This window comes from Durio zibethinus, chromosome 4 (genome assembly GCF_047325235.1).
Source record: "Durio zibethinus cultivar Kanyao isolate XHJ-2024 chromosome 4, ASM4732523v1, whole genome shotgun sequence".
Taxonomy (NCBI): domain Eukaryota; kingdom Viridiplantae; phylum Streptophyta; class Magnoliopsida; order Malvales; family Malvaceae; genus Durio; species Durio zibethinus.
In genome coordinates, this window is record NC_143165.1 from 8,367,785 (window position 1) to 8,380,333 (window position 12,549).

General features: G+C 32.4%; 2 protein-coding genes and 2 pseudogenes across 3 annotated transcripts; all 4 read left to right on the forward strand.

Moving 5' to 3' along the window:
• Positions 1 to 2,459: 2,459 nt before the first annotated feature.
• On the forward strand, positions 2,460 to 3,708 carry LOC111287968 (glutathione S-transferase U25-like; annotated as a pseudogene).
• A 1,620-nt stretch (positions 3,709 to 5,328) lies between these two features.
• On the forward strand, positions 5,329 to 6,791 carry LOC111288524 (putative glutathione S-transferase). Its single transcript, XM_022879441.2, has 2 exons — positions 5,329 to 5,824; positions 6,186 to 6,791. Exons 1-2 carry the CDS (start codon positions 5,510 to 5,512, stop codon positions 6,528 to 6,530), a joined length of 660 nt encoding a protein of 219 aa, XP_022735176.2. The 5' UTR covers positions 5,329 to 5,509; the 3' UTR covers positions 6,531 to 6,791.
• A 144-nt stretch (positions 6,792 to 6,935) lies between these two features.
• Positions 6,936 to 8,043, forward strand: LOC111288523 (ATP synthase subunit delta, chloroplastic pseudogene; annotated as a pseudogene).
• A 103-nt stretch (positions 8,044 to 8,146) lies between these two features.
• LOC111288239 (CASP-like protein F16) lies at positions 8,147 to 10,917 on the forward strand. Of its 2 annotated transcripts, XM_022879041.2 has the most exons (4): positions 8,147 to 8,328; positions 9,541 to 10,023; positions 10,285 to 10,402; positions 10,505 to 10,917. In XM_022879041.2, the coding sequence occupies exons 2-4, from the start codon at positions 9,791 to 9,793 to the stop codon at positions 10,775 to 10,777; spliced, it is 624 nt and encodes a 207-aa protein (XP_022734776.2). In that variant the 5' UTR covers positions 8,147 to 8,328; positions 9,541 to 9,790; the 3' UTR covers positions 10,778 to 10,917. The 2 variants fall into 2 exon arrangements, with proteins under 2 accessions (XP_022734776.2, XP_089615509.1); XM_089759383.1 differs by lacking the exon at positions 8,147 to 8,328 and having other exon boundaries at positions 9,326 to 10,023.
• Positions 10,918 to 12,549: the final 1,632 nt, after the last annotated feature.

Sequence of the window (12,549 nt, forward strand, 5' to 3'; positions counted from 1 at the left end):
GCCCGAATGCCTTCACTTTTATTTTGGTTTCTCTTTTTTTTTATTTCCCATTTTTCCTCTAGCTCTTTGGTTTTATAAATTTTTTTCTTCCTCCCTCACGCTCTAATACCTCTCATTTCTTCCCTGCGTGTCCAGCCACCTCTCTTTTTCTTTTTTTTTCACTCCCAACCTCACGACCTTTTTTATTTTTTACTCCACATTTCCCAATTCATGCCCAGACCACCCATTTTCTTTTGCTTCCTTGCACCCAATTTCTTTTGTTTTCATCTTCTTTCGTTTTAGCAGTAGCTTCCCTTTTTTTTTTTCACCAACTTCTTTTTTGTCAATTTCTTTTTCATGTCTGGTGCCTAGTTTTTTTGTTCAATTTTTCTTTTTTTTCCAGCATGCCTTCATACAGTTTTCGCTACAATTTTTATTTTATTTGTTTTACTTCTTCCTCTTTTCTACCATTCAAGCCATGCCTTTTTTTTATCTGCCTTCCCTAACCCTGAATGGCCTATTTCCTCTTTTTTATTATTTTTCAATTTTTTTCTCCCACCAAATGCCTCCATGTACCAGGCCATGAAACCATGCATTTTTCTCTTTGCCGTTTTTAAGTCAACCAATTTTTTTTTATATTCTTGGTTGGTTTTTTTTTGCTTCATGCATGTAAGGCTAAGTCAAATGCTTGGGCTTTTTTTCTTTTTTGTTTCATATGGGCTTAGCTATTTTCAACAAGCTTTAACAAGGCCAAATAAGACTTTTATGTTATTTGGACTTCATCATTTTTATTTGGCTTATTAATTTTCTTATTTTTGATTTTTTAACTTAATTTTTTTATTTTTTATTTATTATTATTACTATTATTTTATTTGTGTGTTTGTTTTTCTTAATGGATAATAATGGGTTATTAATGGGTTTTAAGGATAAATCTTTTATTAGGCTTTTTTATTGGGCTAATTTGACATTCATTCGGGCGAATAAAATGGGCCTCACCATGGAGCCCCTATTTGATCTCATCCTTGAGTATTTAAAAATAGATCATGTAATGGGCTTAAAAATTATTATTATGGCCCAGTTGTCAAACTTGGGTTTGGATTAAAGTGAAAATATTTCGAACAAAATTATATGTCTACAATCGCACAAGTGGATGATTAATGCTACTTTGTCCTATAAGTGAGAAGCATTGGATAAGTTGAATATTGCATAAGTGGAATTAGCTTTCCAGGCTATATTTCGAAAGAGTAGACCTCAACCATATTAATTGGATAAAATTGTCAAAACTCATATGAGTAATTTCTTCTTGAAAAAGAGTGAGCAGCTTCTTAATGTTAACCTTATCCTTTAAAAAAAAAAAACCAAAAGAAAACAACTTGTAATACTACTTTATTGTTTATAAGAAGAGAAAAATGAAACCAAAAAAAAAAAAAAAAAGAAAAGAATTAAAGTGCAACCAATTGTGGCATGGACATTTAGTGACAACAAGAACTGGTATGTGGCTTAACCACCAAAGCCATGATGTAACTCATAGTCCCAAAAAGATAAAGATAAATAGCAGTAATCTTACGTTATGTTTGGATATATATATATATATATATATATATATATATATAAGGAAAGAAAAGGAAAGAAAAAGAAAGAAAAGTAATATTTTTTAAAGGAAATGAAAATATACATCCCTTGTTTAGATAGTTAAAATTAATAAAGGAAAGAAAAGTAAAATAATTTTAATAACCATTGTTTGGATAAATAGTGAAAAGGAAAGGAAATAATTCATTATAATATTATTTGTTCAATTATAAACTTCTTTTTATAAAATAACATATAATATGCAAATATATCTTTATATTACCTAACTTGTATAAACAAATTTTTCTAAATAAAATTGAGTATGTTTAATATGATAAGATGTATTAGCTAGTTATTGATTTACTCTTAATTTTGTGTTTAATTCAATTTTTTAATTTATTCTGACAATAATTTAACTTATTTTGTTGTTAAGATTTGAAAAATCATAAAATATTTATAAATTATGATATTATATAAAATACTCATAAAAAAAATTATTTTGGTAGAAAGTGTCAGTTATATAATCAAATTCAATGTCATAATAAAAATATTGATATAATAGTTTTTTTATAAAAATAAAATTTTTTCAACTTTCTTTTCCTTAGTTTTTTTCCCCAAATATAATAGTTTTTTTATAAAAATAAAAATTTTTCAACTTTCTTTTCCTTAGTTTTTTTTCCCAAATTGAGGTATTAAAAAAGTGAAGATTACAAGAGAAACAAAAAATTAATGAGTTTTCACCTTTTTTTTTTTTAAATTAAAATTTTATCCAAATAAATAAAAGTTTTTTCTGTTTCTATTATTTTCCTTTTCTTTTCCTTTGCCTTCCTTGTCCAAACATAGTGTTAAAGGAAGAATTTAAGTAATCTGACGCAGGGTCTGATAAGTCCAAAAGAAGCCCTAGAATGCCCTGTAAATGTATCAAAGGAGAATTCTACAATATTCACTCGCCGTCTCATTTTGGTTATACAAGAAGAGACATCTTCACTTGTTTTACCACAGCTTGAAAATACAGCAAACAGAAAAACAATGGCAGATGAAATTATCCTATTGCACTCTTGGCCAAGCCCATTCGCAGTGAGGGTGAAAATTACATTGGCGGAGAAAGGAATAGAGTATGAATCAAAGGAAGAGGATTTGAGCAACAAAAGTTCTTTACTTCTGAAGATGAATCCTGTTCACAAGCAAAATCCAGTGTTGATACACAAGGGGAGACCTGTTTGTGAATCCCTCATTATAGTTCAATACATTGATGTGGTTTGAAGAAACAAGTCTCCTCTGCTCCCTTCTCATCTTCTGGGCTGACTTTGTTGACAAAAAGGTTACAAGCTTCTGCTGCTCCTACCATTGTCATTACTTATCATTAACAACTTATTAGCTATTGTCATTACTTATCATTAACAACTTATTAGCTATCTTCTTAGGTTGATTGATTTTTTTAACAAAAACTTTTTTTCTTTTTTTTTTCTTTTAACCTAGTTGAGAAGTTTCACCATTAAATATGAAAATTTGCAGATATTTAGCAGCGGGAAGTTAGTATGGGGAGCAACAGGTGAGGTCAGGAAGCTGCAAAGAAAGAGCTAATTGGGTGCTTCAAGTTGCTGGAAGGAGAGCTGGGAGACAAGTCTTATTTTGGAGGTGAGAGCTTTGGGTTTACAGACGTGGCATTGATTCCCTTCTATTGGAGACCTGTGGGAACTTGAGCATTGCAGCGGAGTGCCCGAAGCTGGTTGCATGGGCTAAAAGATGCATGGAAAGGGAGAGTGTGTCCAAGTCGACCGACATAAAATTTATTGCTTCCTCATGGAGCTTAAGAAGAAATTTGAGGGAAACTAAGGTGGTTTACCCTTTTTCCCTTTACTAAAAGCCTTTTAGGCCTTTCAATAAATATGGGGGTTTGTTATTTTGTTGTATTTCAATAAAAGTTGTTAAATAATAAAAATAGCTTAATGTTTTTTTTTTTTTTATATATCCTGGGCATATGAATTAGTAAAACAAGGTCAAGCCACTGATCATAATCAAACTTAACATATGATCAAAATTGTTACATTGTCCATACAAACATTTATCAGAATTAATGAAGAAAAGAGGTTAAAAGTCGACCTTGTAGTAAACGATATGATCAAAATTGTTTTGCTTTTTAACCGCTATATATAGAAACTTGCCTACTGTAAACTCATTCCTTTGGACAACTCAACCATGTCACTGACTTCCTATGTAAGTACACTCCTAGTTGCTTCCCTCAGCCTAACAGATAACAGATCTCCTTTGAGCCATAGGACTGCCGCACATGTAATGATCATCGAAAACAAAATACAAAAGAAGAGTGAAAAGAAACCAAGTTTCAATAATTATGATCATTATAATTAACTATCTGTTCACCCTCTTTTGAATTGGCAAATCCAAATTTGAATATATCCCATAATTAATTGAGATTAGGTCACAACTTGGAAGCTGATTCTTCCAAATTTTGTACGTAAGATAATCGTATCCAAATTAAACTTTTGGAAGCTGATTCTTCTGTTTGATTCTCTCGATCGCCTGCTGCATGCTCCGTCCTTTTCCCTTCATTTTCTTTATGTTTATTGTGGTTTAAAAGAAAACCACGTTCATTATTACTATTGAATTTTTTTTGTCAAATAATTCAAGTTGTTATAAATAATATGTCACAAAATGATTGTGACTTGATGAACCAGAGTAATGGAGGTAAGAAGAAGAATAAGAAGATTAGACCAGAAAAGAGAGAGATGAAACGAGAAGAAGAAACAAGAGAAGAGAAGGCAGAATTTTGTAATTTTTCATTCCTAAGCCTGACTGTTACATTCTCGTTTCTTATATATAGCACTGCACATGCTTAATGGAATATAACAGAATTGTAAAAATGCTGGCAAAATAAATGGACGGCTGCTATAACAAAATGCTTAACAGCACAACACAGAAGAATCATAAACAAATATGGCTCAATCAGTAACTTCCAAGTCAACTTCAACCATCGCACCACAATTCTCGTTGCATCTTCATTGCCACCTTCTCTGGCGTCACTGTAGCTCCAAATTCAGCAGCTGTTGGCTCAATTCTTAGCTTAATTACCAGCTTAGCTTCCTTTTCATCCTTTTTGTTACTGCCTCTTCCTCCCGTTATCATCACATGATACTTTTATTACTGCTCCCGTTTTAATTTGAATATCTAACTTTTTATTTAAAGATGTTTCAAATCCATAAAAATTAATATCCAACTGATAAGAAAAACGTTATTTTTTTTGTCAATTATGATTTAATTTTCATGAAAAATATTTTAAAAGTAAAATTTTGAATGAATTAGATTGATATTTTTAAAAAAAATTATTATATTTTTTCAAATATACTAAAGTTTATCAAATTGATTAGTATATTACTTAAAATTAATAATTTAATTAGTTTTAAAAATACATAAACAATGATAAACAAATATAAAATATAATAGATAAAATTTTAAAAAAATTGAGGAAGAGAAAAAAAAACCTTTCTTGGGATCCAAGAATATAAAAAACAAAAAACTAATGAAAGACGTAATGGATGAGCGAAAATTGATGATGACGCAAGCAATTACATGACAATTGATGATGACGCAAGCAATTACATGACAATAAGCCATACATTATCTTAAAAAGAAAAACTGTCGGTGAACATTTGAAAAAGTTAAAATAGTAATTTATAGACTAGTGCCGTAAGCAATGGCATAAAGTACATGAAAGCCACTTCATTAAAAGAAATAAAGTATATGAATATCACTTAAGTTAAAGAAGGTCCTAGAACAAAACTTTATTAGTGTGGAAAAAATAACCCAACAACTTCAAACTTTTTGGTCTATAAATTCACCCAACCTACCCTTCAGGTCAGACATAAAAAAACCTTAAACCAAAGCGGGTCTCAGCTTTAGTTTTCAGTTGATTTTGAATCTTTGTTTTGTTTAGTTTATCAGAATGGCAGAAGAGGTGGTGTTGTTGGATTTCTGGCCAAGCCCATTTGGGATGAGAGTGAGGGTTGCTTTGACTGAGAAAGGGATAAAATATGAGTACAAGGAAGAAGATTTGAGGAACAAGAGTGCTTTGCTGTTGCACATGAATCCTATTCATAAAAAAATCCCTGTCCTTATTCACAATGGTAAACCTGTTTCTGAATCACTCATTCAGATTCAGTACATTGATGAGACTTGGAATGATAAATCTCCCTTGCTTCCTTCTGATCCTTACCAAAAAGCTATTGCTAGATTTTGGGCTGATTTTGTTGACAAGAAGGTTCTTTCTTTTCTTTGTTTTTTATTATTTTTTTAAAATTATAACTTTTCTTGATTTGGTCAGACTGACTTTGAATATTTCATGATTTCTGTTACTATAAACACTGCTTATAATTTCGATTCCTCCAATTACCAATAGAGACAGGATGAAATGATTATTTTTATTACCTTCGACTATTTAGAGGGAACGTAATCATTCTGTTGATGTTTTATTGTTATATTTCCACTTGTTTATTCCCCTCTTGTTGTCTCTTGACTTAAACTTGTAAAGTTGAAATTAGTATGATTTGTCTTATTAAATATTTTAGTCTTTATTAATTGATACCCTGTTGTGCCTAAAACGTTGTTTAATGAAAATGCAGATTTATGATCTTGGGAGGAAAATATGGACAACTAACGGAGAAGAACAGGAAGCAGCAAAGAAAGAATTTGTCGAGTGCCTTAAGCTGTTGGAAGTAGAACTTGGAGATAAGCCTTACTTTGGTGGAGAAAATCTTGGTTATGTAGATGTTGTTCTCGTTCCATTTTATAGCTGGTTTTATACCTATGAGAAGTGTGGAAACGTCGGCATTGAGGCAGAGTGTCCCAAGCTGATTGCATGGGCTAAAAGGTGCCTGCAAAAGGAGAGTGTATCCAAGTCTCTTCCTGACCAAGAAAAGGTCTATGGCTTTGTTTTGCAGATGAAGAAATTCTTGGGAATTGAGTAAATTGTGGAGGGACTATGCAGAGTACTGTTTCTTTTTATGTGTAGGAAAAATATTCTACTTTTAGTTATCATATTTTTATGTTTTGAAAATAAATGGGTACTTTGTTGTGCCTGGTTGTCCTGTGTTGTTGGGGTTGAATGTTATTTTTCCTGTTCTGAAAGATAGTTTAAGCACTTTGCTGTGCTTGGGATTGTGTTTTGAAAGTAGGAGTTATTAAAAAGTAAAGCAAATAATATAGTTCCTATGTTTTATTGTCTGTTATTCTTTTTACACTTATTCTTGTTTTAAATTCTTTCTCAACTTGGCTGTCCTTGGCTCCTTCACAAGAGAATGAAACTGTAATTCTTGCAAGAGTTAAATTTAAATAAAATTTGAGAATATCTTTTATCTATTATAAAAAATGAAAACTGAATTGCAAAATGAACAACCACTTGTTTCAAATTTTGTTTATTAAAAACTTTCCATGTTGTCATTTGTTTCGCATTTAGTAGTAGCAGCAGTTGTACGTTTATCAATTAATAGGCTGCTAAATATTTGTGGACCACATCCAATGAGCGGCTCTGCTTCTTCAGTCCAAGGTAACCCGTTATTCTCACAAGTTTTATTCTCCAAATTTCCCTTATATCACAACACTTCCCACCCTATTCTGCCAGGGGCCAAGGCAGAACAAACCCAAACTGCCGATGGCTTCTCTTCAGCATACTTCAATATCTCTTCAATTCAAGCTCTTCCCATCTTCCGAACTTCCGAGAGCCCTTCCCTCTCTCAACCTCTCTTTCTCAGCCACCTTCCCTTCCCTTAAACTCTCCACCATTCGCCCTCTCCAGGAACCAAAATGTCAGCTACAGCTGCTTCCAGTTACGCTTCAGCTTTAGCTGATGTAACCAAGTCCAACAACACCCTGGATGCCACCAGCTCCGACGTCGAAAAGTAGAAAACATCTTCTCTGACCCTCAAATCCTCGAATTCTTTGCCAACCCCACCATCGACATTCTCAAAGAACGTTTGATTTTAGATGAAATAGTCAAGTCTTCCGTGCTTCAACCTCACACCGTTATCTTTTTAAACATCCTGGTGGATTGCAAGAGGATTGACCTTATTAAGGAAATTGTTAAAGAGTTTGAGATGGTTTATAATAAGATGACGGATACGGAGTTGGCTGTGGTGAGTTCAGTGGTGAAGTTGGAGTCCCAGCATTTGGCACAGATTGCTAAACAGGTGCAGAAGCTAACTGGTGCGAAGAATGTTAGAATTAAAACTGTGATTGACCCGAGTTTGGTAGCTGGGTTTACTATCAGGTATGGTAGTTCAGGGTCAAAATTGATTGATACGAGTGCTAAGAAACAGTTGGAGTAAATTACTGCTCAGCTTGATTTGGGTGATATTCAACTTGTTGTTTGAGTTTGAATTATTTTCTTTCTTTTTTTCTGTTTTGTATTCTTTTTGAGAATTGTTTTTGGAGCCTTTTTGTTTTGGTTATTATTGGAATTGGAGTTGATACTTTTAATTTAAATGTATGAAGTTTGTCTAATAGTAAGATTGCTTAATTCAGGAGAACTAAGGGTGTTTTTGGGGTTAAATGGATCTAATTGGATTGTTTTGATATTATGGACGGTTAATCTGTGAACAGAAAGCATACTATAATTAATAATGAAGCAGGGAAATTCATACTATCAGATTTAATTAGGAAAGGCAAGGTGAAAATAGATACTCGAGTGAACAGAAAGCATTACCGTGATCTATGTTACATGGATTGTGGATCAGATGTCTGTTAGACTCCGGTAAGTGGCTGAAACAGGTATGTTGTGCTTTTAGGAAAAATTGTTACATTGATTTTAAGGGATCTAAGCTCATACTCATAAATTTAAAGTATTCAAGAAGTTTGGAACATGTATTGAGGTAAAATGAAGAGTTGTGTAAAACGAGTATCAGGATAAAAGTTAGAAGTACGAGTAACATGAGCATCAATTTACAGAGAAAGACTCTGATGAACTGAGAAACTACCAAGGAAAATGATGAAGTGGAGGTGGTGAAACTTATGGCAAATGGCAAAATTATATGGACTAGTAGTTTGATCCATCTTTAGAAGCAATTGGTAGAAAGCAGAGGCTCATTTACTTGGGCATGGAATCTAGATTGAAATATGGTCCTCATATCAGTATGCATCAGCAATGAAATTAATTGGTAGAGATTGAGAGGAAATGAAAGATATAGATGTTGAGGATGACTAACGCTGAAGAACTCGTTCTCAATCAGTGTAGACTTAGGGTAGTCTAACAATAATTTATGTCCAAAATTTCAGAAAACCTTGTTGCCTTGTTGGAACACATTTCAGCAAGTTACAAACCATCAAATGGTTGCCAAGACCAGTGGATGCTCTTCTCTTATCCGGGTGCTCAGAAACTGACTTACAGAAACCTTAATCGAAACCAATTAACCACACCAAAACAAAGGAAGTGGTGCAAAGTAGGATGTAGACAGTTTTTATTGAATTGGGAAGTTACTAGTTAAAACTTTAACACCAGGTTTTACTAAGTATAGTAGTTGTAAAGGCATACTATATCCTTTTTTTTAATTTAAATTCACATTTATATGTGATGGTTGAATAGGATCCATGCAAAATTACAGAAGAGTTTTCTATCAATGATCCCCAAATAAGAAAAAGGGTGAATGCTATAGTTTTGAAGAAAGCAATGCCAAATTCAATTCTATTTAGTTGATAAGAACTTGAAAGTTAAGAAGCTATTGAATTTTTTTTGGCCAACAGAAGCTATTGAATTTAGTGCTTATAATTGACACAAGTGCTGGTGGAGGGTAAAAGAAATTATGCATTAATTGAATACTATGTTTTAACTTAATTGATTCCTACAATCACTTTGAAGATATGATATTAAGTAAATTTATGAATCAAATTTCAATATTTTTAATCCTTTTTTGTATTTCTGGTTACGATATCATTTGTTAAAAAAAAAAAATGATGCATTAATTTAAAAATTTGTGTGTGACACAGATAAGGAGATGAATATGCAAATTTGATAACAACACCAAACCTTGAATGCAATTCAATGATTTTTCCAGGAAAGTGAGAGAGAAAGGTGGTTTATCCAATGCACTTAGGAAAGTGTGGCCATGCCTTGAATGCCATTCAGCGATTTTACCATCTACCTTACCTAAATCCATTAATAAGTATTCACGCACTGACGTCTACATATTTCTCACACAAAGAAGGAAATTAGGAGAAGGAAGAATCGAGAGATCGGATGGAGAAGAGTGAAAAGGGAAATGGATTAGCTGCTGCTTCAAAGTCCCCAATGGGATTGAGGGGGTGGTTAAGATGTGAAAGTGAAGAGGTGAATACCAGCATGCGAACTGCTGAAACCATGCTGCGCTTGGTGCCAATGGCTTTAGGTATTGCTGCACTTGTTGTCATGCTCAAGAATTCTCAATCCAATGAGTTTGGCTCTGTTTCCTACTCAGATCTTGGAGCATTCAGGTACTAATTCTATTCATCTACTTTGTTATTTACTAGTTGATCAATCATTCTTTTTTTTTTTTTTTTAATCAATTGTAGCTGCATGTATGTTCTCTTGTTCAAAGAGCTAAGTTTGAATCTGCCTTTTCTCAAATAAAAAATGAAAACGGAAACAAAAGCTAAAGTTGGATTTTCCAACATTCTAGAAATAGACAGAACACTGGAACTGTTCCTAATTCCTTAACTTTGGCATCGATCGTTAACTGGTTTTGCACCTTACAGGTATTTGGTGCATGCAAATGGCATATGTGCAGGCTATTCCCTTCTTTCAGCAATTATTGCGGCCATGCCTCGTCCCTCCACAATGCCTCGAGCTTGGACTTTCTTCCTCCTAGATCAGGTCAATTAAACTTCTAGTAAACCATATTCGGTCATCAATTACTGATCAGGCTAGAGTAATCAGCAATTCAGCATCATAATTTTAATCTGTTTTGATTTCCAGATTCTAACTTACATAATTCTGGCTGCTGGTGCTGTGTCAACCGAGGTGCTTTACCTGGGCAACAAAGGAGATGCAGCTATCACTTGGAGTGCAGCTTGTGGGACATTTGCCTGTTTCTGTTATAAAGCAACAACATCAGTAATCATCACATTCGTTGTAGTAATTTGCTATGCAGTTCTGTCACTGATCTCTTCCTATAGGCTTTTCAGCAAGTTTGATGCACCTGTGAACTACCCCAGCAAGAGTGCTGAGACTACAGTATTCCATTGTTGATATTGATGTTTAATTATACTTCCACATTCTGTGATTCTGATACTGTAATGAAAACAGCTTTCCTATAGAATATATCTACCTCGGGTGGTCAGTATTGATGTGCTTTCTTTCCCCTTATGTAGTTGGAGATACTTGATTTTGGTTGCTAATGTTTTATCTCTTTTAAGTTTCTCTAAAATTATTTTACAAGAATCATATCATCATATATATGGTAAAGGTAATTCAAAACAAGTAACAAAGTTGTTTCTACAAACGTTGTTTATAGAACAACTATTCATGGAACAACTCATTCATGGAGTAGCTGTTCATGAAATAGTTATCATAAAGTTTAGATCCGAAGATCTATCGCTAGACATTGGCTTGAGAAGTCGTCATCGATTTTTTTTGTTTAGATACGATTGGTCACTTAAGAATCTATCCTTTTATGGAACACCTAAGCTTAAGGGTCCCTAAAAGAATAGATTCGGGTCTATTAACTAAAACATAGTTCTGAAGTTCAGTTACGAGTGAGGAAAGTTATAGCACCCTCACAACGCCCATTGAAAGATGGTACCAGCTCAATTCGTGTTATGCAATAAGCCTTAAAAAATTTATCAAGTAATTAATAATTTAAAATTATTCTTAATTAACTCCAATACTTTTGGCAAAAAATTAAAAAAATTTCAATACCTCAAAAGTATACAAGCAAACTATTGTTTCACATGCAAACACTTCATCGTCGAATTATTTAACATTAAAAAAAATTTAAGAAAAAAAAAATAATGATTCAACTTTTGATATAAATCATTTTCTTTTCATAAAAAAAAAACTCATTGTTTTTGTACAAAAAAATTGATACTTTCAACTTTTCCTTAAAATATTTTTCTTGATAATTTTTATTTTTAAGGAAAATTGGTACTTCCAACTTTTTCTCAAAATGTTTTTTTTTCTGAAATTTTAATTTTAAAGAAAATTGATACTTTCAACTTTTCCTTAAAATATTTTTTTTTTAAGTTTCAATTTCAAGAAAAATTAATACTTTCAACTTTTCCTCAAAATATTTTTCTTGATAATTTTTATTTTAGAAATTTTTTTTTTTTAAAAAATTAATATTTTCAACTTTTTCCTAAAAATATATTTTTTAACCTTTTTATTTTCAGAAAAATTGATACATTCAACTTTCCTTCAAAATATTTTTTCCTTAAATTTTATTTTCAAGGAAAATTGATACTTTCAACTTTTTCTCAAAAATATTTTTTTATTTTTTGAAAATTTTATTTTAGGAAAATTATTAAAAAAATTAAATTAAATTTAAATTTTAAATTTTAAAAAAAATTTAAAGAATACCAAATAATTCTAATTTAGAGATAACAACAACAACAACAACAACAATAATAATAATAATAATAAATAAACAAATAAAAAATGAAAATAAAAAAAAAAAACCTTAAGGTGGCTCGGTTCAGCGGCTGGAATCGGCTTGGCTCTAGGAAGAAAAATAGTTCGAAGGTGCGGCTCAAGAGTGCTCTGCTCCAGGGGTCGGCTGGCACTCGGGTCAAAAACGGATTGGCACTCGGGTCAGGTTGGGCCAAACAAAAATGTGCAGATCCTCCGGGTTGATTTAACGTCAAAACAACGTCGTCTTAAGCAAGTATAAAAGGTAAAAAATCATGTTTTTTATCAGATGCTTCTCTTCTTCCTCTCTCTTCCTCTCAGTTTTCTCTCCCTCTCTCTCTACCCACAAAAAACACCGATTGGATTCTCATCGATTTTTGAGTTTTTCCTTCAAAAAT

What these genes read in the sequence shown, in the direction of transcription:
- LOC111288524 (XM_022879441.2), top strand. Translation starts at nt 5,510, where the DNA reads ATGGCAGAAGAGGTGGTGTTGTTGGATTTCTGGCCAAGCCCATTTGGG. An exon ending in CTGATTTTGTTGACAAGAAG is followed by an intron (nt 5,825 to 6,185) that starts GTTCTTTCTTTT and finishes ATGAAAATGCAG; the next exon opens with ATTTATGATCTTGGGAGGAA.
- LOC111288239 (XM_022879041.2), top strand. Translation starts at nt 9,791, where the DNA reads ATGGAGAAGAGTGAAAAGGGAAATGGATTAGCTGCTGCTTCAAAGTCC. An exon ending in TCAGATCTTGGAGCATTCAG is followed by an intron (nt 10,024 to 10,284) that starts GTACTAATTCTA and finishes TGCACCTTACAG; the next exon opens with GTATTTGGTGCATGCAAATG. An exon ending in CTTTCTTCCTCCTAGATCAG is followed by an intron (nt 10,403 to 10,504) that starts GTCAATTAAACT and finishes TTTGATTTCCAG; the next exon opens with ATTCTAACTTACATAATTCT.